The sequence below is a fragment of the Scyliorhinus canicula genome, chromosome 8, assembly GCF_902713615.1.
Source record: "Scyliorhinus canicula chromosome 8, sScyCan1.1, whole genome shotgun sequence".
Classification (NCBI taxonomy): Eukaryota; Metazoa; Chordata; class Chondrichthyes; order Carcharhiniformes; family Scyliorhinidae; genus Scyliorhinus; species Scyliorhinus canicula.
The window spans coordinates 55,156,814-55,183,955 of NC_052153.1; the positions used below are offsets into that span (position 1 = coordinate 55,156,814).

At 45.1% G+C, this 27,142-nt stretch overlaps 1 protein-coding gene across 3 annotated transcripts in view; it reads left to right on the top strand.

Moving 5' to 3' along the window:
• The window catches only part of focad (focadhesin), a 366,162-nt gene that overhangs the window by 69,912 nt on the left and 269,108 nt on the right, over positions 1–27,142 (top strand). For all 3 annotated transcript variants that reach the window (XM_038804621.1, XM_038804620.1, XM_038804622.1), the window contains exons 2-4: positions 5,405–5,512; positions 21,773–21,867; positions 21,960–22,034. In XM_038804621.1, coding sequence (XP_038660549.1) covers positions 21,811–21,867; positions 21,960–22,034 — 132 coding nt within the window. In that variant the 5' untranslated portion in view covers positions 5,405–5,512; positions 21,773–21,810. The remainder of the gene's footprint in view (positions 1–5,404; positions 5,513–21,772; positions 21,868–21,959; positions 22,035–27,142) is intronic.

Here is a 27,142-nt window from a genome sequence, read left to right on the forward strand (position 1 = left end):
CGACTTTAAAACTCATATCAGATCAGTTGGTCTGATTTCCCCCTCCACCATCTTATGGCTCTTGTGCTGCCATTTCTGCCGGTTACTGCAAATATGGGATGCTGTGTGGTCAGGGCTGTCCTGGTGTTCTGTACTTGAGAGGATGATGACGCTGAAGCATTTATAACCATCTTCAGCCCGAGGTGTCGAGTGAATTATCCATCTTGGCCTCCTCTGCAGGTCCCCAGCATCAGAGATGTCAATTTGATTCTTTCAAGTGATGTCAAGAAATGGCTGAAGGCACTGGATACTGCGAACGCTATGGGCCCTGACAACACCCTGATAATAGTACTGAAGACCGCATGACCAACCAAGCTTTTCCAGTACAGCTAAAACACTGGCATGCACCAGATATGTGGTTACATGTTGAATAGTTACTTTGCCTCCGTATTTGCAGTAGAAAAGGAGGATAGCTTGCCGGAAGACCCCAGGACATTAATAGTGGATTGGGCACCGAGAAAATAAAATAAACATCAAGAATGAGGAATTTAATGGAACTAAAGAGTGCCAAATCCCAATTGGTCAGATTAGATTTGCCCTGCTTTTGGGGATGGGCCATGCATGGACAATTTTAGGAACATAGGAACCTAAAATTCCTAGGTTTTTAGGACACCAGGTGGACCACAGTGGTTCAAGAAGGTGACTCACCACCACCTTCTCGAGGGCAATTGGGGATGGACAACAAATGTTGGCCTTGCCAGCTATTCCCCCGTCCCATGAGAGAATTTAAAACATTGTTTTTCACTAGTTATTAAGATGCTGGGAAAACGTTGCTACTGCAGTGCGAATGTGGTCACGAAGAAGTTGAATTATTTTCAGGGGTTTCCGGTGGATACACATTGGGGAAGGGCAGGTGCAGTCGGGACATACTGAGGCGAATTCTTAAATATGGTGATGAAATTTGAAGGTATCTCTGCGCATAAAAAATCTCTCAATGGGGACCAAGCTGATCTCAGGGCAGAGTGAGGATTCTTTATGTGGCTTAGTGCCAAATTTTGTTTGTTAGTGCTGCAGTGAAGCTCTTGGGGTGTTTTACTATGATAAAGGCACTATATCAATGCAGCTTAGTGTTAGATCTAACATCACGATCTAGATCATGAGTCCAGTGTGGCAAATTTACATAAACAGTTTCCAAAATGTGTACAGAAGGATTTGTAATGGAAAAATCAACATCAGGACAGAATATATGACTTTAAAAATTAGAGTTGCATCACAAAGAACAAAGACAAGGACAGCACAGGACCAGGCCCTTCTGCCCTCCAAGCCTGTGCCGACCATGCTGCCCGTCTAAACTAAAATCATCCGCACTTCGGGGTCCGTATCCTATTCCCATCCTATTCATGTATTTGTCAAGATGCCCCTTAAACGTCACTATCGTCGCTGCTTCCACCACCTCCTCCGGCAGCGAGTTCCAGGCACCCACTACCCTCTGTGTAAAAAGACTTGCCTCGTACATCTCCTCTAAACCTTGCCCCTCGCACCTTAAACCTATGCCCCCGAATAATTGACTCCTCTACCCTGGGAAAAAGCCTCTGGCTATCCACTCTGACTATGCCCTCATAATTTTGTAGACCTCGATCAGATCGCCCCCTCAACCTCCGTCGTTCCAGTGAGAACAAACCGAGTTTATTCAACCTCTCCTCATAGCTCATGCCCTCCATACCAGGCAACATCCTGGTAAATCTCTTCTGCACCCTCTCTAAAGCCTCCACATCCTTCTGGTAGTGTGACGACCAGAATTGAACACTATATTCCAAGTGTGGTCTAATTAAGGTTCTGTACAGCTGCAACATGACTTGCAAATTTTTATATTCAATGCCCCGGCCAATGAAGGCAAACTTGCCGTGTGCCTTCTTGACTACCTTCTGCACCTGTGTTGCCCCTTTCAGTGGCCTGTGGACCTGCACACCTAGATCTCTCTGACTGTCAATACTCTTGAGGGTTCTACCATTCATTGTATATTCCCTACCTGCATTAGACCTTCCAAAATGCATAACCTCGCATTTGTCGGGATTAAATCCCATCTGCCATCTCTCCGCCCAAGTCTACAAACGATCTAAATCCTGCTGTATCCTCTGACAGTCCTCATCGCTATCTGCAATTCCACTAACCTTTGTGTCGTCTGCAAACTTACTAATCAGACCAGTTACATTTTCCTCCAAATCATTTAAATATACTACGAGCAGCAAAGGTCCCAGCACTGATCCCTGGAGAACACCACTTGTTACAGCCCTCCAATCAGCTACTCTCTGCCTTCTATGACCTAGCCAGTTCTGTATCCATCTTGCCAGCTCACCCCTGATCCTGTGTGACTTCACCTTTTGTACCAGTCTGCCATGAGGGACCTTGTCAAAGGCCTTATTGATGTCCATATGGACAACATCCACTGTCCTACCTGCATCAATCATCTTTGTGACCTCCTCGAAAAACTCTATCAAGTTAGTGAGACACAACCTCCCCTTCACAAAACCGTGCTGCCTCTCACTAATACGTCCATTTGCTTCCAAATGGGAGTAGATCCTGTCTCATAGATCATAGAATTTACAGTGCAGAAGGAGGCCATTCGGCCCATCGAGTCTGCACCGGCTCCTGGAAAGAGCACCCTACCCAAGGTTAACACCTCCACCCTATCCCCATAACCCAGTAACCCCACCCAACACTCTCGAAGAATTCTCTCCAGTAATTTCCCTATCACTGACGTAAGGCTCACCGGCCTGTAGTTCCCTGGATTATCCTTGCTACCCTTCTTAAATAAAGGAACAACATTGGCTATTCTCCAGTCCTCCCGGACATCTGGTGTCCCCCAAGGATTTATCCTTAACCCCCTCCTATTTCTCATCTACGTGGTGCCACTTGGCGACATCATCTGAAGACGTAGCTAGTTGTCACATACACACTGACGACACCGAGCTCGACCTCACTACCGCCTCGCTTGCCGACTCTAAACTTGCTAAGTTATCAGGTTGCTTTCCTGACATGCAGTGATAGATGAGCAGAAACTTATTCTAGTTAAATATTGGGAAGACTGAAGCCGTTGTTTTTGGTTTCCCACCCAAACTCCTTTCCCTTCGGGGGAACCACAGATTTGAGCCAGGGAGGTGGGATGGAAATTTTCGGAAATGGGAGGAGAAGGGGATTAAGACACTAAAAGATTTGTTTCTTCGGGGTCGGTTTGCAGGATTGAAGGAGCTGGAAGCGAAGTATGGGCTCCGGAGAGTGAATGCCTCCACCTCGTGCGCGAGGTTGGGGCTGATACAGCTGAAGGTGGTGTACAGGGCATACCTCACGAGGGCGAGGATGAGCCGATTCTTTGAAGGAGTAGAAGATGTGTGTGAATGTTGCGGGGGTGGGGTGGGGAGTGGTGCTAATCACCGTTTGTATGTTCTGGTCCTGTCCAAAACTGGAAGGAGGTTTTTAGGGTAATTTCTAAAGTGGTGCACATGAAACTGGACCCGGGCCATATTCGGGGTGTCAGACCAGCCAGGGTTGGAAACGGATGCGGAGGCAGATGTTGTAGCCTTCGCCTCGTTGATCGCCCGAAGGCGGATCCTGATATGTTGGAGAGCAGCCTCTCCACCCTGTGCCCTGGCATGGCAGGGGGACTTGTTGGAATTCTTGACTCTTGAGAAGGTTAAGTTTGAACTGAGGGGAAGGATGGAGGGGTTCTACAATTCATGGGCATTATTCATCATGCACTTTCAAGAACTGGATAACATCGAACATTAGTTGGGGGGGATGGGTGGGAGGGTTGGCAGGGGGTGGGTGCGAGGGTTGGGGGGAGGGGGCGCAGTGTGTGTTGATGGTGACTATGGGTGATTCCTGATTCCTTTTTGTCAGTTGTTTATGTGAACATGCGGGCTAATACTTGGGGTTTGGTGGGAGGATGGGATCGTTGTTATTGATATGGGGATTGACATATTTGTGACTGATTATTGTTTATTGTTGGGTGTAAATTTGGGAGAAAATGTGAAAAAGCAGGAGAATAAAAAATATTTTAAAAAACTCTCTCCCCTTACTACGAACTCCATCCCGCTCCTTGGCAGCAGTCTGAGATAAGCCAGTCTGTTCACAACCTCAATGTCACAATCTTACATCCCGAGATGAGACCTGACCTCATTTGCACTGTCTATGTCAAAACTGTCTATTTCCAACTCCGTAACACCGCTTGACCTTGCCTTAGCCCATTGCTGCTGAGGGCCTTATTTGTGCCTTTGTTACCTCTAGATGTGACTATTCCAATGCATTCCTGGCTTATTTCCTGCATTCTACCACATCACAATAAATCCCCCCCCCCCCCCCCCCCCCCCCCCCAACCCGGAAGCCCGAGGTGATTTAAAACGCTGCCATCTATGGGCTGGATTCTCCGTCAGCGGGATGCTCCGTTTTGCTGGCAGCCCGAGCGTGTTTGGCTGCCCCACAGTGGGAAACCCCATTGACTGGCGGGTGTAACGGAGCATCCTGCCGGCGTGCTGAAACAGAAATCTGGCGTGGCGGAGAATCTAGCCCCATGTCTTAGCTCCACCTCTTTTTTTCTAAACCTCTCGTTTTCTCCTTAAAACCTCCCTCTTTGACCATGTTTTTGGTTATATGCCCAAATATGGGGTTCAGTGTCAACGCTTCTTTGAGCCTGACTGGATTGCTCCTCAGAGAACTGGCATGCAATCGATGGGCTGAGTGGCCGCTTCCAGAGCCCTGAGGACTCTGTTTTTGACTGATTTCTCTGTGAAGTGCTTGAGGATGCTTTACAACCGTAAAACATTGTCGATTGCTTTCGTTAAAAGATGATATATGAAAGTTTAGAGGATAGTAAACGTTATTCAAGTAAGATGTTTGGTCCAGAGTTTGCTGAGAAAATAACAATAAGATCACGGTTTATACAATTACTAATGTATATTTAAAAAAAACATTTAGTGGTGAGGAAGAGATAATCTGCGAGTGTGAATCGTCACAAATTGCTGGATGATTTATACTGCTGAATGAACTCGCCATTAAATTCCCGAATGCCAAGAAATTGGTGCATTTGCGCTGTTAATATGAACGAATCTCACCTCCAACATTTAGTGTTGGTAACTCATGTTGTAATGAGCATGTAAATGATATGATTTATGGTCTTCATGTGAAACTCCGCCAGGGGACAGTTGAAACTGGAATTTCATTCCTGTAGCTGGGAAATTGTTACCAGAGATTCTAACTTTTTTTAAAGTATCTATTTCAAAACAAATCTTAGTTTTCCCTATTGTCACATTGATGTCACTTTCTTAATCCAGTCTTTTTTGCCCCCTCTCTTATTTCTCTTTCTGTATCTGGTCCCCTATTCCTTCAACACTTAATTTGTTTCTCAATCATTATGTTTCACTGGTTACAGATCTGGACAATTGGATCTGAGGTTCATGATATCCCAGATGCCCTGTTGACCTTGCCATTGACAGATTCGCTTTTCCAGCAATTTATTCTGCAACAGTATAATCTGAAGGTGAGGCAACAAATCTAATTCCTGTACTCGGAGATGCAGCTCCAGCAATATTTGGGCCAATATATCCAAGTATTTTTCTTTGTATTTTAATAGTATAAACAACTAGAGTTAGTTGGGGAGTGGGTATATTTTCTGCTACTAGATTTTCTAGACATTGAGCAGCATGTATATAATTGATTCATTTTGAGCTGTATTTCTGTTGTATTGTGGATTTTGAATTATAGTAGTTGTACATAGCATATGCTCTAATTTCATTCATTGTCTATCTTCTGGACTATTAACAGTTAAACCCTGTTCAGCCTTTAGGGCTGATATGTCTTTGTTGCTTTTAAATCATTGATACGTTTGTAAATAATGTAAATCATTTTGATATGTCCCACTGATTTTGAAGCTTAAAGTAGTAGTTTTGTTGAAACTGGACTTTGTTCAATACAGGGTGCATCTTGCACCAAGCTTGCAACTGTTATCTGGTCTGTTTTGGCGAACGAAAACAGCTGTGTCGGAAAAGAATTGTTAAATATTCATTTGTAGGGTCGCGCAGCAAATATTGCACTGGGTCAGCAGTTTCCTGTCACCTTTGGGATCTTGATTTTAGCCTAACCCAGATGATGGCATAAGAATCTCTTCTCAGCTGCTGAATGAATTTCAAACAAGATCCATTCAGTTGGTCCATTCAACTCGGCTCATGCTGAGGATATGGCCTGAAGTTAAATCTCTCTACCCAAACTGGCAGCCTCACTCAGGATAAAGAAAACTGATCGAAGAAATAAAGATGACATATAGGCACAAGAGAAGGATTAAAGCATGATTTTGGCCAAAGTAAATAAAGGTTTACTTTGTATCGGAAACATGCTATTCCTGATGTAAAAATATCCAATCACATCCTGGCATTCATCATCTTGATGAAGAAAAAATACTAAATGTGCTCTTAGCTTTGAGCTGGCTCCAGTGTGGCCATTTATGCATTATTGAAACTGCTGGTGGTCTATTTGTTTATACTATAAGGTACTGAAGTTAGTTTAGAACATAGAACATAGAACAGTACAGCACAGAACAGGCCCTTCGGCCCTCAATGTTGTGCCGAGCCATGATCACCCTACTCAAACCCACGTATCCACCCTATACCCGTAACCCAACAACCCCCCCCTTAACCTTACTTTCATTAGGACACTACGGGCAATTTAGCCTGGCCAATCCACCTAACCCGCACATCTTTGGACTGTGGGAGGAAACCGGAGCACCCGGAGGAAACCCACGCACACAGGGGGAGGACGTGCAGACTCCACACAGACAGTGACCCAGCCGGGAATCGAACCTGGGACCCTGGAGCTGTGAAGCATTTATGCTAACCACCATGCTACCCTGCTGCCCCAGTTAGCTAGTTATAAATCATCCTTTGATCTTTTGGTATGTGATATTATCTTAACCCTTGATGATATCACTTATAGTTGCCTCCAAGCTTTTGTTACTTGATTAAAATCACACCAAAATTTAAATTTTATTTTCAAATTTTTAGTTACTACACAGGAGGACTGAAAGTGACTCCGTGACATAAGTGCAAAAAGTCAACTGTGCAACACTTTTCGGTACTTGCTTTACAAATATTCCATTATTTCCAGAATTGTGTTCTCCATGCCAACAGCATTCTGCAAATAATTCATTGACCTAACCTATTAAACAAATGCAGTTCTCCAATTCAGTGCTTCCCTCCCAAAGAAAAGCTTCCTTTGCATGTACCTCTCTTTCTACGTAATTTGAGAGTCTGTCTATGCGAACATCTTACATTCTAAGTTCTATAATATTCATAGATTAACAAAAGGACAGTGTTCTTCAAGGACAAATTGACAGGGTAATTTTAATGATAACATTTCCAAAGATGAACAGTTAAATTAAAATATTTACTCATAAAGTAGCAACAAATCTTGAAGCCCCATTTAACATTGAAAAAAAAAAGTTATTCTGTATATTTCACGAGTCATTATGCAGAGAGAGTTGCTTCATGACTTTCTGATTCCTGATAGGATTTCTGTGATGTTTGAGATTTCGGAAAAAGAAATATTTTCTTCTCTTCCAATTTAAATTCTTAAACTCCTGTGTGTGTCGCAGAATATAGTAAATCATTTGAATTAATTTAGTTAATGATTAGAATTATGATAAGAGGATAACCTTTCAAAATTAAGTATGTTATGGGCCAGGGTTTAGAGAACACCAAAGTATATCATGGAGTTCACCTGACCCACAACTGTTTATAGATTTTGGTTATGATGAGCAAAAGGGCCTTATGCACTTTTAATCAAAAACAAAGTTTATTCTATGAATTCAGTTAACATTTCTATAAACACACACAGTAAGCATTTTTATCAACTACAAACATATACACCACACAGCTACAGTTCTCTCTCTCTCTCATATATATATATATAATATAACCTTTAATAACTTCCCTTTCTGCTGTTTCAACTTGATAACAACATCCAATAAAACCAGAAAAACCCTTTTACCAAAGCAGTAGGTTTGAATTCTTTCCATAAAACAGGTGTCACTGTTAAATTATCAAGTGCTCTGGACACCTTTTAACATGCAGAGAGAGAGAGATGAGAAGCCTTCTTTGTCTGAATCCAGCTTCCAACTGTAAACCGAAAGTAAAACTCGGAGCCACAGCCAATTGCAGCTCAAAACAAAAGTAAAAGCCAGCGCCACAGCCCAGCTCCATCACACAATGACATCACTGAAGCCATTTTATAAACACACATTTCTTAAAGGGACATTCCCATGACAAGTAGTAAGAATAATCTTTATTGTCATAAGTAGGCTTACATTAACATTGCAATGAAGTTACTGTGAAAAGCCCCGAGTCGCCACATTCCGGCGCCTTTTCGGGTACACAGAGGGAGAATTCGGAATGTCAAAATGACCTACATCTTTCTGGACTTGTGGGAGGAAACCGGAGTACGCGGAGGAAACCCACGCAGACACGGGGAGAACATGCAGATTCCCGCACAGACAGTGACCCAAGTCGGGAATCGAACCTGGGACCCTGGTGCTGTGAAGCCATAGCGCTAACCAGTATGCTACCGTGCTGCCCAGAAGAGTTTGCAGAATCACAGAATAATACAGTGCAGAAGAGGCTTTCGGCCCATTGAGTCTGCACCTACGCATGAAATACACCTGACCTGCCTACCTAATCCCATTTACCAGCACTTGGCCCATGGCCTTGAAAGTTACGACGTGCCAAGTGCTCATCCAGGTTCTATTTAAAGGATGTGAGCAACCCACCTCTACCACCCTCCTAGGCAGTGCATTCCAGACCGTCACCAACCTCTGCGTAAAAAGGTTTCCCCTCAAATCCCTCCTAATCCTCCTGCCATTCATCTTGAACTTGTGTCCCCTCATAACTGACCTTTCAACTAAGGGGAACAGCTGCTCCCAATCCTCCCTGTCCATGCCACTCATAATTTGAAACTTTGATCAGGTTGCCCCTCAATCTTCTCCGCACCAGCGAAAACAAGCCAAGCCTATCTAACCTCTCTTCATAACTTAAACATTCTATCCCAGACAACATCCTTTTGAAACGCCTCTGCACCCACTCCAGTGCAATCACATCTAATCTATAATGTGGTGACCAGAATAGCACACAGTACTCCAGCTGTGGCCTCACCAAAATTCTATACAACTGCAACATGACCTCCCTGCTTTTGTAATTTGTGCCTCAATTGATAAAGGCCCCGTGTCTCATATGCCTTTTTCGCCACCCTACTAACCTGCCCTTCTGCCTTCAGAGACGTATGGACAAACACAGCAAGGTCTCTTTGTCCCTCAGAACTTCCCAGTGTCAGGCAATTAATTGAATACTTCCTTGTCAAATTACTCCTTCCAAAGTGTATCATCTCACACCTTTCAGGATTGAATGAGAATTTCGATACAACTTGTCTCTCGTACACTAGGATGCACAATGAGCTGCTATCTGTTGTGGTTTGGTGAATGCTGCACTTGTAGTCGGTTCAGCTAGAGAGCAGGAACTTTATATAAAATCCAAACTAAAATGACGAGTAGATTGGCTGTGGTAATGGGACCAAAGGAAATTGAAAGATATCAGGAGTTGACTGCAACACTAAAGCTGGTTAGACATGTTGCGTTCTCAAAAGATTCATCCATGTTTTTTGAAGTAGAAAAAATACTTTATAATTTCTGCGCACCTTTAGTAGATCCTTGGAAATACATGTGAATGGAGTATGCACAATGTACAAGTGATTAAGTTAGCTATGTAAAGAGAGAATTTTCTTGCAAGTATTCAAGAAGATAAAATCAAGTACCTTCAATTGGATCTATTTAGAGAGTAACTTGGAGAGAACCACACTTTTTTCAGTAAGAAATACAACAGACTACTGTGTGCATAACTAGGCTGCGGGAGAGATAATTGGTCAGTTGGTTAAAACATAGAAATTGGACTTGATAAACATGCATAAATTTCAAGTTTAAAAGGAGAAAAGAAAGCACTCAGGCAAGATTCTCTGTATGTGGGACATTTGTTACGACCTTGTCCAAGTGCATCTATTCTCTTCAAACAAAATAGCCAAGCTTTGTTGCAGATTGGATGAGGTAGCCATCATGACAATAATCAGATTTAGTTGTTCATTACTGACTGTCTGAAATAAACCCATCTCATGATGCACATTTAGTGCAAACACACAATCATTTTTTCTAGGAGTCACATTTTATTTGATTTCTATTTGTGAGAGAGACATGAAGGTTGCTTTCTTGAGTATATTAGATCATCTTTTGTATTGCTCGAATGAGAGTGTATGCAAATTGTGGTAAATTTTTTGTCTGACGTTTTCTTTGTACAAGTGCAATTGCCCATGATGACTATATATTAAAATTCATCCACCGGACATACATTGTTACAAATGCTATCGCTCAATGTGTACAGAGCAGACTTTAGCAGCCTTCCCACGGCGGGTTTTCCCATGGTGGAGGTGGCTCGCCATCATGATCTTCCTGTCTCGCCGAAGTCAGTGCCGATTTATACTCCGTGTCCATGCCCCGTGACAGATGTCGACTTCGGCAGGGCCGGCCGATCTCGCTAGACAGAAGGGCTGAAGTATTCCGCCCATAGACTTTACAGAACAGAAATTGGCCATTTATCCCACTAGGTGTATGCCAGTATTTATACTCCACACAAGCCGCCTCCTATTTTACTTAATCTCACCCTTTCGATATGTCTAATCTCGGTTTTCCTCTGACAGCGAATTTGGATATGGATAGTCAATGATGGCCCATCCTCAAAATAATAAGTCAGTGAGATGGCGATGCTGTTGATGTTCAGGGGAGGTAGTGATGATCATTGTGTGACACTCGTGTTGCCTGCCACTTGTTAGCCCAAGTCTAGATTTCGACCAACAAGAGCTGTTTCATTATTTGCATTTTAAAAATGTTTTCCTGTCAATTCTCCATTCAAAGAAAACCAATTATCTTTTTCCCTATGTATGAATATAAAGCCTTATTACCTTACCGACTGGATTTGGTTCCCGAGTTAGGATCCAGTTATTCCTCAACTTTGTGTCACGAAGTACAGCAAACAAAAATAATAAAAGGTGACCTGTTGCATGAGGCTGGATTTTACAGTGTGCCGCAATTTCAGCCACTCCCCTCCCTCACCCCCTCAGCTTACAGGTGAATGGTGGGTGGCAGCTGGGGGGAGGGGGTTAGAGCCCAGAATCCCAACAGCTGCTCTGCAGCAGTTTAACAGTAGTGGTGGTGGAGCGGGGGGGGGGGGGGGGGGGGGGGGGGGGGTGCCCTTGTGGGAGGAGCCTGCAATGGACTCAGCGGCCCCTCAAAGGACCTCCTGTGCCCCATGGCCTTCCCCTGTCATGTGCCAAATGCAGGCAGCTGTGGGATGAAGCCTTGAGTGGCTGTTAATTGGCTACATAATGGCATCAATAGGCCGAAGGGCGAGCTGACCACCAGATGCCTCCTTCTGCCCCATAAAACTTCAGGCCCGGCATGTAGGTGGTGGGAAGGCCACCCACTGGATTTTACATGCCTGCCCCACCTTCACAGCTGTTGGTGGGAGATTGTAAAATCCAGCCCATGTGCATGTTTATCCATTGATTCCAGACCTTTTCAATGATTCTTTCTGGAGCATCTAATCCTTTGTGGTCTGTTGGCATTCTTACTGTCTCGCTTCCAACATCACCTTTTATTATTTTTGTCTTATTTGTCACATGAAAACAACTGAAGTTTTGCGCCAATTTCTGTTAACTGCCTTTTAGGAAGGATGTGAGGGCCTTTGAGAGGCTGCAGACATTTACCAGAATGGATCCAGGGATGAGGGATTTTAGCGACAAGGAATTGGAGAAGCTGGGATTGTTCTTGGAGCAAAGGAGATTGAAGGGAGATTTGATGGAGTTGTGCAAGATTATGGCAGGTTTAGATGTAGACCAGGGTTTTACAAACCTTTCAAGCTGCAGAATCCCATGTGACCTCCTGAGGGCATCGGGGAACCTCAAACAGTCCCAAAATGTCCGGGAACCCCAAACAGTCCCTTTTTTGCCACGGGATGGGTGCGAACACAGAAATCAAATGTAAGCAAGTCTTTCTAGCTCTATCTGTGCTTATATTAATTTGGTAATAATTTAAACATTATCTGATTAAAAATAGAGAATTTATAATTTTTCATGGAGGAATGATGCCGGAGAGCTGATTCTAATATCGGACACATGCATGTCTCCCTCCTTCCCTCACACACACATATACGTCTCTCTCACATTCACGCACACTGGTCTCCCACATTCACACACACATGCACATCTCCCTCTCTCTTTCACACACGCGCACACACACAAACACCTGTCACTCACATTCACATACATGTGCATGTCTCTCTCAGTCACATACATGTGCATGTCTCTCACATTCGCACACACCCGCATGTCTCTCACATATTCATACACACCCACATATCTTTCTCACATTCACACATACCCGCATGTCTCTCTCGCGTTCACACATACCTGCATATGTCTCTCGCGTTCACACACACCCGCATGTCTCTCTCACATTCACACACACCCGCATGTTCCTCTCACATTCACACACACCCGCATGTCTTTCTCACATTCACATACACACACCCGCATGAGCAAGGCCTCCTGGAGCACTGGATTCTGATAGGCCTATCAGCAGGCAATGCTCGAAGAAGTCTTGCTCTGATTGGCCAAGTTGGTTACTCTAATTCTTTAAAAATTTTACACGTTCGAACTGGCGTTTACCAGTCAGTGGCAGACGTCCGCTTCGTGGGCCCCCAGGAGACCCTTCACAGGCCCCTTGGTGTCCGCGGACTCCAATTTCGTAACCCCTGAGGTGTATAAAGTAAAGCTCTTCCCAGGAATTGATTGTAGAAAGGACTGGGGGCACAGATTTAAGGTTTTGAGCGAAAGATACAGGAGGAATGCAAGGAAGAACTTGCTTAAGCAGCAAGTAGTAGTAGTGACTTGGCACTCACTGCCTGCGAAGGTGGTGGAAGATAAATGATTTCAGAAGGAAATCAAAATGAACTTGCAGGGCTATGGGAATAGAGTGGGGGAATGGTCTATGGAGGTGCAATGTTGACTCGATCGCAGAACTCCTTCTCCTCCTATTCCATAATGACTCAGTGAATGAAGGTTGCCATAGTCCCAGAGGACCATATGCTGACTGGTGGTGATTTAACCTGAGGGTCACCTCAGGTGAGGCGCAAGGTTGAGAAGGCAGGGCCTTCATGAATAATCTCAGCAGGTACGGGAATTGAACCCGGCTGTTGGCGTCCCTCCACATCAGCAAACCAGCCGTCCTGCCAACTGAGCTAACCGACCCCCCCAGTGACTCAGTACTCAGAATATCGTTAAAGAGCTGCTAAATCTACTAAAATATTTGATGTAGAGAAAGTCATTGTCCTGACATGAAAGTGCACTCGGCCCTACAGGAGATGTCGGTTACGAGTAATACAGAAGTTAAGTAGATATTTTACATATCAATGGCCGTCTGTTTTGCAAATAGAAGTGCTGAAGGAAAATAATTGACTCCTAATTGATGGAAAACAGACCAGGTACTGAACATGAAGCTAATTAAAAGGGAGAACTGGATGTGCACAGTGGCTTTTGTTTCTTCCTATTAATTATGTTTCAAACTAAGCCCTTTCCAGTATAATTGCGGCTTTCCTTAAAACCAATGGAATTTAGATGATTCTGCATTGAACTTTAGCTAAAGGTTGAATGCCTGCCACCAAATACAATTCTGCATCGATCTCATGTAATCACAGTCCCTCAGTAACTCCACAAGCTTTTTTACAGAATTATTTCCATCTTGTTAGTTTTTGTTAGCTCTGCTTTGCTGACATGAATTCCGATTTCCATCTTGGCAAATATTAACTACATGCGTATTGATATTATATTTTGGAAGCAGAAAAGACAGCTTGATTGTGTAATAACAGCTATGATTAAATTCTGACCAGGATGTTGAACTTGGCTCCATTGCCCAGCCACTCTATCTCGTGTTTTATAATGAATATTGAAACAATCTTCATTGTTTCAGTCAGTCAGTAAGTACCTGCAGCAATCATTTTGCTTCCCTCTAGAAAAGTGAATTGATTGAATTTTTGCATTGCATAAAGTGATACCGTTATCTCGCCAGAATAATGTCATTACGGCCCAAGACCGTAAGAAACGACTGAGAGTCGTGAACACAGCCCAATCCATCACCCAAACCCGTCTCCCATCCCATCTATCTACACCTCCCGCTGCCTTGGGAAAGCGGGCAGCATAATCGAAGACCTCTCACTTCCAACCTCTTCAATCGGGCAGGAGATACAAAATTCTGAGAACACGCACTAACAGATTCAAAACCAGCTTCTTCCCTGTTGTTACCAGACTCCTGAATGACCCTCTTATGAACTGAGTTGATCTCTTCACGCATGTTCTCTATTGAGTAGTACAACACTCCGTATGCTTCACCTGATGCCTGTGCCTATGTATTTCCATTGTGTCTTTACATTGTGCATGCCCAATGTTTTTTCATGTGTGGAACAATCTGTCTGGACTGTACACAGAACAATACTTTTCACTGTACCTCAGTACACGTGACAATAAATCAAATCCAAATAACTCACTTGTTGCACCTTGGTGGGCAAGATATTTGCAGAATCAACTTCATGTCGTAGGCCAGTGAATGCCCTTAGAGTTATCATAGATCATAGAATTTACAGTGCAGAAGGAGGCCATTCGGCCCATCGAGTCTGCACCGGCTCTTGGAAAGAGCACCCTACCCAAGGTCGACACCTCCATCCTATCCCAATAACCCAGTAACCCCACCCAACACTAAGGGCAATTTTGGACACTAAGGGCAATTTATCATGGCCAATCCACCTAACCTGCACATCTTTGGACTGTGGGAGGAAACCGGAGCACCCGGAGGAAGCCCACGCACACACGGGGAGGATGTGCAGACTCCGCACAGACAGTGACCCAAACTGGAATCGAACCTGGGACCCTGGAGCTGTGAAGCCATTGTGCTATCCACAATGCTACCGTGCATCTTATCTTTGTCACATTGCTAGGTCAGAATTGGTGTAAGCATACGGGTGAGGCAATTGGCACTTGCATTATTTGTGCAAATCATGTCATCATGCGAATAGTATGTGAGGTTATATACCAATATCCAAACATTGTGTCAAAGTTGTCTTGCTCCATCGTCAGCTCTGCGAAAACAGCTCTCTACAGATGCTGCCAGACCTGTTGAGCTTATCCAACATTTTTTGTTTTTATTTCGGGTTTCCAGCAACTGCAATATTTTGCTTTTATCTTGCTGTTTGCCTCGCCACCATTGAAATGCACTGAACGGTGTGAAGTTGCTGTTCTTACAGGTAGATAGGAAGCAATCTTGCCGCAGAAAGTCGTCATTTCAATAGCAAGAAGGCTTGGAGGAGATTTCAGAGAAATGTATAAAATTATGATGGGTTTAGATGTTTAAATAAAGAGTAATTGTATGTAGTGGCTGAAGGGTCAATAACCAGTGGCCACAGATTGAAGGTGATTGCCCAAAGACCCGATGACGTGAAAAGCATTTCAACGCAACAAGTGGTTAGGATTTGGAATGCACTACTTAATAGGAATGACGGAGAATGGGTTCATTAGTAGCTTTCAAAAGGAAATTGAATAACAGCTTCAAGGAGAAATTGTATAAAATCCGTACATAAATTATTCCCCCACTATCTAACTTTTGAAAAAATACTTCTGGACCTGTACAAAAGGGAACCTGCTTCAAAATAAGAACTGTCCTTTGAGGGAAGGGAACTTTTTTTTAAGATGGCATTTTCTACATCTGTCAAATTCAGATAGGTTGTTGCATGCAATTTCATTCTAATTGCACCAGATACAGTACCAGTGAAGTAAAAGCTACTGACAGAATGGACACTGCTGTGAAAGGTACATCTATGGTTTAACTTACTTTACCAATGACTTTATAGTTTAGATTTTGTTTGGTTCCAGCAATAATACAGTATAATTGTGCTGTTTTTTTATCTCCTCCAAATTCATGCAAGTCACCCTTTGTTTCTGTAACACATCATACCTTTCTTTGGCATTATGTTGTCACCTTCCAGTATGACTTGGGAAGTATATATGTTCATGCGTATGTTTACCCAAGAATCTAGAGTGCCACATCACACACCACTGTGCTACAATCTGCACCAAACCAAAAGTGTATCAGGCCACAGCAATTGACGTGATTTGAGCAATACATACAACAAAGCTCTAGCATTTGAGTCGATAAGTGTGATTATTTTCAACTTCAGGGAACCGCAGGACACAACAGCTGGCATCTGAGAGATCATTCCTGAATGGTCATTCCTCACAGAATGAAATGACGGCACAAATTTGTAATGGAACAATTTTTGAGAATCTGTGAAAGAAACATGCAATACTTGAGTATCCAGGCCCACGTGTAACACGATACTGAGACTCTGCAACATGTCGAGTCAGATTTTAATCTGTAACTCCTTATCGATTGTTAACATCTGTTTAGTATATTGCTGTGGTTTGCATAAAGGGCATGGGACAGATTTTTCTCCTATTTAACCAGGAAAACAGTCAGTACCAAACAATTCTGATCAAGGGACCTCTTCAAAATGTTAATCTATCTTTCTTCCTCTGCTAGTTCTGGTTTTTGAGGGTAGCTGAAGCATTTTCTTGTGAAACAAAATGTTGAGTTGTTTTTTCTAATCACAGCTAAATTATTGCATTTATGGTCCTACCGTGCCACTTATAGTCTTTGGAAAGCTAGTTAGAACATAGAACATACAGTGCAGAAGGAGGCCATTCGGCCCATCGAGTCTGCACCGACCCACTTTATGCCCTCACTTCCACCCTATCCCCAGAACCCAATAACCCCTCCTAACCTCTTTTGGACGCGAAGGGCAATTTAGCATGTCCAATCCGCCTAACCTGCACGTCGTTGGACTGTGGGAGGAAACCGGAGCACCCGGTGGAAACCCACGCAGACACAGGGAGAAAGTGCTGACTCCGCACAGACAGTGACCCAGCAGGGAATTCGAACTTGGGACCCTGGCGCTGAGAAGCCACAGTGCTATCCACTGTGCTGCCGTGCTCTCACCCCATATATATCAGGGTCTAGGTAGCTGAAATGGGGTGAATTCCATTCTCCAGCACTGTCATCCCTCACTTTGATGCACAGAAAAAATGAAAATAATGTACCCAGACTCTCAGAGGTGTGAATGTAAGGCTTTAACCTCAATTTTAATATATTGCCCAAAGCAATCATTGTTTTGAAATACTAAATATTGCGTGTCAGGATTTAAGAGCAGCAAACCTAATCCTTCTTCGAATACATAGTTGCTTTTGCTTGTAAATTTGACCCTACCTTGCCAGCTCAGTTTTAAGTATAAACTGGCCTTTTTAGACTCAACAGCAGCCAGCTCCAAGTGAAGGAACAGAACAGCCAAATATTCTGCTTGGAATATTGTACATAATCCTTGGTTTTGCAGACATATACTGGGAAGTGTACACATCTGATATGTAATCTAGGTGAGACTGAAGTTAAAATATTCGCAAAGCTTAGAATCAAGAGGAGTTTGCAATAAAATAAGGGTGACTTCAATAAAGTATATTCTAAAACAGCATCAAAAAGGTAAATTCAGTGTTTTATTTTGAAAGTCCGGTCAGTAGATGATGACAAGTGAATCAGTGGGAGGGCATTTTTTAAAATTTGAAAGCGTAATAAACATTTGGAATGAACTACTCGGTAAGGAAGTGGGAATAAAGACATTCAGACTGCAAGTTATCGGAGGATGCGTGCTGGAGGGATAACTATCTTGCTTCCATTCCCTTTGGCTGTGTACTTTAAAAACTAAAAAAAAAATTTAGAGTACCCAATTCATTTTTTTCTAATTAAGGGGCAATTTTAGCGTGTTCAATCCACCTACCTTGCACATCTTTGGGTTGTGGGGGCGAAACCCACACAGACACGGGATGAATGTGCAAACTCCACCTGGACAGTGACCCAGAGCCGGGATTGAACCTGGGACCTCGGTGCCGTGAGGCAACAGGGCTAACCCACTGCGCCACCGTGCTGCCCTTTGGCTGTGTACTTAACTCTGAAGTAACAATGCTGCAAATAATTAAATGTGCAGCTGATTCAGAGGAAAGAAACAACTTTGATCAGTAGATATCGTAACAGCTTTGGATACGTGACTGAAAAAGTTGAATTTTGGCACTTTTGCCAGAACATCCTTAAAAAAGGCTAGTCCATGGGCAATAGCTCTGTATTTCAAAAAAAAATGTTCACATTTTATGCCACAAACATTTTCACTGCATTCTCAAAGAAAAAAGCAAGTGGCTCAATCATTGATATCCACTCGCACCGATACAAAGAGAACCCAGAGCTCCCCAGGTAGTCAGGTGCACGTAGCTGCAGCTGAGTCACGCTGGAGCATCCAGCCTGTCCCTAAGTCTGAGGGATTCTTTAAAGGTTCTTCCGCCAACAACAAAGTCAACAGGATGTACATTTCTCAGTCATTCCCAATATATCACCAATATACAAAAAAACAACACAAAAATGACTTCAAGCCAGGTTGGCAAGTGTCAATCCCCCAAGCTCTAGAGGCGAAAATCTCTCTAAATCTGGTTAAAACAGATAATAGGGAGTTGGATGAACTACAAGCATCCTATGCTCTTCCAAACGCTATCCTCGTCCACAGCTTTTTTGCATGGCACACAATAGACCGATCGCCTGCCCAAACTCACATCAGTCCTGAATGTGGATTAATGTGGATTATCAGCTTTTACAGTCAAATGCAATGCTATGACAAAGGATATTATCTGCAGAAGCAATTGAAATGTCTCGCTCCAACGAAAATGGTACGCAAAGCTCGCTTAATGATTTCTGGTACCTGGCAGAGGGAATTAGTTTCAAAATTCCATTAAAATCAGCATGGTTCTGTGCAACAAGTGCAACCAATGCCTCACAGCAGGCCGTCCGAACCACCACGTTATCACTGCAGCACTTCTCCCACAACAAGTTCAGTGCAAGGCGTCCGTCAGCACATAGTCGTGGACCTTGGAATGTGCCAGTCGGTCGAGGACAATTCTTTGCACTGGAAGATCAGCAAGTTTCGGGCAGACCAAAGAGCATCTTTCACCGAGTTGATGACCTTCCAGCAGCAGTTGATGTTTGTTTCGGTGTGTGTCCCTGGAAACAGTCCGTAGAGCACAGAGTCCTGTGTCACAGAGCTGCTTGGAATGAACCTTGACAAATACCACTTTATCTCTAAGGTTAGGTGGATTGGCCATGCTAAATTGCCCGTAGTGTAAGGTTAATGGGGGGATTGTTGGGTTACGGGTTACGTGGGTTTAAGTAGGGTGATCATTGCTCGGCACAACATCGAGGGCCGAAGGGCCTGTTCTGTGCTGTACTGTTCTATGTTCTATGTTCTCTCTCCAGACCTTCTTTACAAAGGCATTTATTGCGCTCTCCATCTGCTGGCTTTACATTTCTGCACAAAGTCATAACTTACACCAGTTGGGTTCTGCTGGTTTAAAAATTACTTCAGCCTACAGTCAAGCTGCATTTTTAAATGTGCAATGTGTGAAATCCATCTTACTCCACAAAAATACAGACCTTGGGCGCGATTCTCCGCTCCCGGGAAAAATCGGGAGTGCCGTCGTGAACTCGGCCGAGTTTCACGATGGCGTCGGAGGCCGCACCTCTACCCCTATTCTCCCCTCTCGGCGGGGCGAGGAGCGGTGCTCCGTAACTCTCGGCCGCCGGGCATCGCACCGAGAGTGACGCGACGGCGGCGCCTATGTGACGTCAGCGGCGTATGCGCAGGTTGGCCGGCTCCAACCCGCGCATGCGCGGCTGACGTCACGACGGCTGACAGCTCGAACCCGCGCATGCGCGGTGGCCGTCTTTTCCCTCAGCCGCCCTGCAAGATGGGCGGCTTGATCATTCGACTTTTAATTCCAGTTTTTATTGAATTCAAATTCTATCATCCGCCCTGGTGGGATTTGAACCAGGGTCCCAAGAGCATTACCCTGGGTCTCTGGATTATTCTCTCTCTCTCACTCTCCCTCTCTCGCTCTCTCTCGAAACTTGCATCTCAGAGCATTTTGAAGGATTAAGGAAAGGAACATGGCAGAGAATTTCAGAGCTTTGAACAAGGATGAGAATTTGAAAATTATGGGGTTGCTTAACTTGAAGTGACTGTGAGTCAGTGAGCACAGTACCAGTCTGTTGGCAATCTTGGTGCCAACGTCATATCTACACCATCACTATGATTGCCTATGTGGATTTCCACAATGTTGTCTGACTCATTTGGTGCTGCAACCCTCATCAATGCTTTTATCACCTCCAGACTTGACTGTTCTAACCTACTCCTGGCCATTCTTCCATCTTCCATAGACTTAACCTCATCAAATCTCTGGTGCCTGTAAGCTTACTTCCATCAAGTTCCACTCTTCCATCATCCCTGTGCTCACTCATTACATTGCCTCCTGTCTAAACAAAGCCTTGATTTAAAAATTGTCATTTTTTTCCAATGGCCTTGCCCTTCCTATCTTTGTAAATTCCGACAGATTTATAACCCTCAGCTATGAGCCTTGCTCTAATTCTGGCCTCTTAGACTTAGTCAATTTCAATCACTATACCATTGACAGTTCAGCAGCTGAAGTCGAAGTATACTTTCCTTGTACCTCGATCTCTTTACCCCCCCTTTCTAACATTGCTTTAAACCTAGCTCTTGGAGCAAACTTTTGGCCTTTATATCCTCCTATGTGGTTTGGTAATAAACTTTGTTTGATGACACTCTTGTGAGGCACCTTGGAGCGTTTAGAATGGGTCTCCCATTTAAGATGGAGCAATTTATTTTCTGAAGGTTTGACAGTCTTTGGAATTCTCTACCCCAGGGACCTATGAAGGCTAAATCAATCGATCCTTTACATTTAGATAGAATTTACAGTGCAGAAGGAGGCCATTCAGCCCATCGAGTCTGCACCGGCTCTTGGAAAGAGCACCCTAACCAAGCCCATACCTCCACCCTACCCAGTAACCCCACCCAACATTAAGGGCAATTTGGACCCTAAGGGCAATTTAGCATGGCCAATCCACCTAACCTGCACGTCTTTGGACTGGGAGGAAACCGGAGCACCCGGAGGAAACCCACGCAAACACGGGGAGAACGTGCAGACTCCACACAGACAGTGACCCAAGCCGGGATTCGAACCTGGGACCCTGGAGCTGTGAAGCATTTGTGCTATCCACAATGTGCTATCTACAAAGCTACCGTGCTGCCCTATATATGTGTGGTTGAGTCAGGCAGATTGGTGAACTGCAGAGGAGTGGAGGATTATGGGAACCGTGGGATAATGGAGTTGAAGCCAAGATCAAATCGGCCATGATCTTATTGAATGGCAGAGCAGACTTGAAGAGTCACCACCCGTGCTTTGCTCCTGTTGCTTATGTTCTTATTTACTATGGCACTGTCGAATGCTGGTTGTTGATAGGGAGCAAAGGTTATCTGGAGGAATGTCACTTGAACAAGAGATGGGGAAGTTTAAAAATGAATGAGACCTGGTGAGCTAACTGCTTTCACATTCACTTGCGAATCCTGTTTGATGGCTTTGACTGTTGAAATAGCTGGTAATCAGTAAGGTCTTCCAGCAACATTCTCTTCGAAATGTAATATTAACAGTTTGTCTTTCTATTTTATAGGTCTCCCTTGAAAAATGAAGTAATAATTTGTCGCAACAATGTCAGAGGATTTGAAGAGGAGATTTGAATTCCAAAATTCAGCAATCCAGTCACAGGTAAGAAACCTCACCATTTTGAAAATTACATTAAAAAAAAAATTAAATTCTTCGGCGATTACTGCAGATTTAATATGTTTATTTTTGTATAGGCAGTGGGACATCTGGTTGCTGCTGTGTTAAAAGACAAGGGGCTGTCATCTGTGATCAACTATTCTTCAGATCAGGTTAGTGTTCAATACTTGGCTCAAGGTGGCCCAAGGCAATTTATCACAGTAGCATTCAATATATTTTTGAAACTCTTGAATTGCAAATTGCAAACCTTTGAGACCTGGTTGCTATTGCATTGTTGTTGGATGTTGTTAGTCTGGTAACCCTGCTGTGCGTTTAAAACAATTAGATTTGACCGTAAGTATTTGATAGCCTTTACAATGGCAATCGCTCTTTAATGAGCTTGAAATATGATGCGAAACCTTCTGAGGTCATAACGTGGAAACCTGTATAAGTTTTGTTTTGACATGTATGTGTTTCGTTCATGTTGACAGATCTGAATGGCATATTAGTGATTGAGGCGTTAAAAAAATGAATGGACATTGATATTGATGATAATGCTGTGCAGCAGGGATTCTGTCTGAAACTATATGCAGTAGAATCTTTCTTTTTCAAAGGCATTTATTCAGGCATTTTCATAAAAAACAAACCAATGTGGAAGCAAAATGGTACAACATTAGAAATAACCAACAACCCACCCCCTCCCCGTTCCCTACTCTTGCCCCCTTCCCTTTTGCTGATTCCTCAATCGCCATGAAAGAAGTTGAACGGCTTCCAACTCTAAGCGAACCATCAACTGACCCCCTCAGGATGGACTTGACCTTCTCCATCCTCAGGAATCGTGCCAGGTCACTCACCCACACCCCTGCTGTCGGCGGCTCTGAGTCCCTCCATCCAAATAAGATCACTCTCTGGGTTATCAGGGAGGCAAAGGCTAAAGCGTCGGCTCTCGCGCCCCCTGGTACTTTAAACTGAATGAGACTTAGCCCACGCCCAGACTTCCACCTCCCCACCCAGCTCCTCCGTCCACTTTCGCTTTATATCCCCCACCAGCGCCCCCTCCCAATCCTTCCCCTCCCCTATCTCCTCCTTTGACAGCACCTTGTCTTGCAACCCCAAGGGCGGTAAACACGGAAAAGATGGTACCCCTCTCTTCACAAAATCCCAATCCTGCAGGTATATAGAACTTAGAACATAGCACAGTACAGCACAGTTCAGGCCCTTCAGCCCACCATGTTGTGCTGACCATTTATCCTAATCTTAAGATCAACCCTAACCTACACCCCTTCAATTTACTGCTGTCCATGTGCCTGTCCAAGAGTCGCTTAAATATCCCTAATGTCTTAAATGTACCTGAAGCCGTTCCCCCTGGGAGGCTCATACTCTTCCTCCAGGTCCTCCTATTTCACGAAGCTGTGACCTACAAACAGGTCACCGACTTGCTCAATCCCTGCCTGCCACCAACCTGAAACCTTGGATCCAGCCGCCCCTGTGCAAACCTATGATTATCACGGATCGGTGCCACACCGAGGCACCCTCCAGACCCAAAAACTGCCCCCACACCCTCGAGGCTCATGGAGTGTATGGCTGGCGAGAACAGCAGAGGTGCTGTGAACAATGCCTTAAAGCTCATTCCCCTCCAATAAACCGTCTCCACGACCCCCCCCCCCGCTCCAAAAAAAACTTTTGTCCCGTGGGGTTTCCCCACCCATACAAACCCAGAGATCAGCGCGTTAACCTTTTTCAAAGAACACCTTCGGAACAAAGATTGGGAGGTTCTGAAGTACGAACAAAAACCTTGGCAGCACCATCATCTTAACTGTGCACCCGTACCGCCAACGACAATGGCAGAATGTCCCACCTCCTGAGGTCCCCTTTCATCTCCTCCACTTGTGCAACTGCGCCCAATCCCACGTCACCTGAATCCCCTAAAATTCATCCCCACTACCTTAAAAGGCAACTCCCCTACCTGACTCTCCTGCCCTCTGGTTTCAATCGGGAACACCTCGTTCTTTCCCATGTTCAACTTGTACCCGGAGAACCAGCCAAAGTAATACTGCTAGTCACCCTCCTAAAGAAGGCCCTGGGGATGAAGATGGGCAGGCACTGAAAGAGGAACAAGAACCTCGGAAGCACTGTCATTTTGACGGACTGCACCCTCCCCGCCAACGACAATGGCAGCATGCCCCACCTCTTGAACTCCTCCTCCATCTGATCCACAAGCCTGGTGAAGTTATGCTTGTGAAGAGTCCCCCAGTCCCTGGCCACCTGCACCCCCAGGTACCTAAAACTGTCCCCTGCCCTCCTAAGCGGGAGCCTACCAATTCCTTCCTCCTGGTCTCCAGGGTGCACTACAAACACCTCACTCTTGCCTAGATTTAGTTTATAGCCTGAAAAGGTCCCAAACTCAGCTAGCAGCTCCATCACCCCCGGCATCCTTCCCACCGGGTGCTCCACATACAGTAACAGGTCGTCGGCATACAACGACACCCTATGTTCCTCCCCACCTCGCACCAAACCCCTCCACCTCCCTGAATCCCTCAACGCCATCGCCAACGGCTCGATTGCCAATGCTAACAACAAGGGACACAGGGGGCAACCCTGCCTGGTCCCTCGGTAAAGCAGAAAGTACTCCGACCTCCTCCCATTCGTGGCCACACATGCCATCGGGGCCTCATATACCAGCCTCACCCATCTAATAAACCCTTCACCAAATCCTCTCCATTCCCCTCCTCTCCACCGTTGGCTCCGACCGGTACAGTTCCCCGTAAAAGTCCTTGAAAACCTCATTCACCTCTACCCCCTTCCGCACCACATTCCCACTCTTGTCTCTCACTCCAGCAATTTCCCTAGCCGCATCCCGCTTGCGGAGCTGATGAGCCAGCATCCTACTCGCCTTTTCACCATGTTCATACCCTTGTGCCTTCCTCCACTGTACTTCCGCCTTTCTAGTGGTCAGCAAATCAAATTTAGCCTGTAGGCTGCGCCTCTCTCCCAACACTCCCTCCTCTGGTGACTCCGCGTACCTCCTATCTACCTCCAGCATCTTCCCCACCAGTCTATCCCTCTCACTCCTCTCGCTCCTCTCCCTGTGTGCCCGGATGGATATCAGCTCCCCACGAATCACTGCCTTCAGGGCTTCCCAGACCATCCCCACCTGGACCTCCCCCGTATCATTCACCTCGAGGTACCCCTCAATACTTGCCCGGACCCTCTTACACACCTCCTCCTCCGCCAACAACCCCACATCCAACCGCCACAACGGGCGCTGGTCCCGCACCTCCCCCATCTCCAACTCTATCCAATGCGGAGCATGGTCTGAGATTGCAATGGCCGAATACTCTGCCTCCTCCACTCTCGGAATCAGTCCCCTACTCACCATGAACATAAGAACATAAGAACATAAGAACTAGGAGCAGGAGTAGGCCATCTGGCCCCTCGAGCCTGCTCCGCCATTCAATTAGATCATGGCTGATCTTTTGTGGACTCAGCTCCACTTTCCGGCCCAAACACCATAACCCTTAATCCCTTTATTCTTCAAAAAACTATCTATCTTTACCTTAAAAACATGTAATGAAGGAGCCGCAACTGCTTCACTGGGCAAGGAATTCCATAGATTCACAACCCTTTGGGTGAAGACGTTCCTCCTAAACTCAGTCCTAAATCTACTTCCCCTTATTTTGAGGCTATGTCCCCTAGTTCTGCTGTCACCCGCCAGTGGAAACAACCTGCCCGCATCTATGCTATCTATTCCCTTCATAATTTTAAATGTTTCTATAAGATCCCCCCTCATCCTTCTAAATTCCAACGAGTACAGTCCCAGTCTACTCAACCTCTCCTCATAATCCAACCCCTTTAGCTCTGGGATTAACCTAGTGAATCTCCTCTGCACACCCTCCAGCGCCAGTACGTCCTTTCTCAAGTAAGGAGACCAAAACTGAACACAATACTCCAGGTGTGGCCGCACTAACACCTTATACAATTGCAACATAACCTCCCTAGTCTTAAACTCCATCCCTCGAGCAATGAAGGACAAAATTCCATTTGCCTTCTTAATCACCTGTTGCACTTGTAAACCAACCTTCTGTGACTCATGCACTAGCACACCCAAGTCTCTCTGAACAGCGGCATGCTTTAATATTTTATCGTTTAAATAATAATCCCGTTTGCTGTTATTCCTACCAAAATGGATAACCTCACGTTTGTCAACATTGTATTCCATCTGCCAGACCCTAGCCCATTCACTTAACCTATCCAAATCCCTCTGCAGACTTCCAGTATCCTCTGCACTTTTCGCTTTACCACTCATCTTAGTGTCATCTGCAAACTTGGACACATTGCCCTTGGTCCCCAACTCCAAATCATCTATGTAAATTGTGAACAATTGTGGGCCCAACACGGATCCCTGAGGGACACCACTAGCTACTGATTGCCAACCAGAGAAACACCCATTTATCCCAACTCTTTGCTTTCTATTAATTAACCAATCCTCTATCCATGCTACTACTTTACCCTAAGTCTATCTGAGAATAAATCCTATGTACGTGGGAGAAGAAAGAGTACTCCCATGCCCTCGGCCTCACAAACCTCCATGGGTCCACCCCTCCCATCTGGTCCATAAACCCTCTCAGTACCTTGGCCGCCGCCGGCCTCCTACCCGTCCTAGAGCTGGACCGATCCAGTGAAGGATCCAACACCGTATTAAAGTCCCCCCCTATGATCAGACCTCCCGCCTCCAGATCCGGGATCCGTCCCAACATACGCCTCATAAAGCCCGCATCGTCCCAATTTGGGGCATACACACTAGCAAGTACCACCTTCTCTCCTTGTAGCCTGCCCCTAACCCTAACAAACCTACCCCCCCTTATCCGCCACCACCTCAGATGGCTCAAACGACACATTTTTCCCCACCAGAATCGCCACTCCCCGGTTCTTCACATCCAACCCAGAGTGGAAAACCTGCCGCACCCACCCCTTCCTCAGACGGACCTGGTCCGCCACCTTCAGGTGGGTCTCCTGAAGCATTGCCACATCTGCTTTAGCCCCCTCAGGTGAGCAAGTACCCTCGGCCGCTTCACCGGCCCATTCAATCCTCTCGCATTCCAGGTGACCAACCGGATCAGAGGGCGGTGGAACCTCACCAGCACCGCATGCGGGAGTTCGTTCTCCTTAGGCCTCCTGGCCAGTACTCTGTGGGCTCCCTCCAGCTCCAGGGGCAGATGGAAAGAGCCTGCCCCCACTAGCGAGTTCAGCATCGTGGCCACGTAGGTTTTCATATCCGACC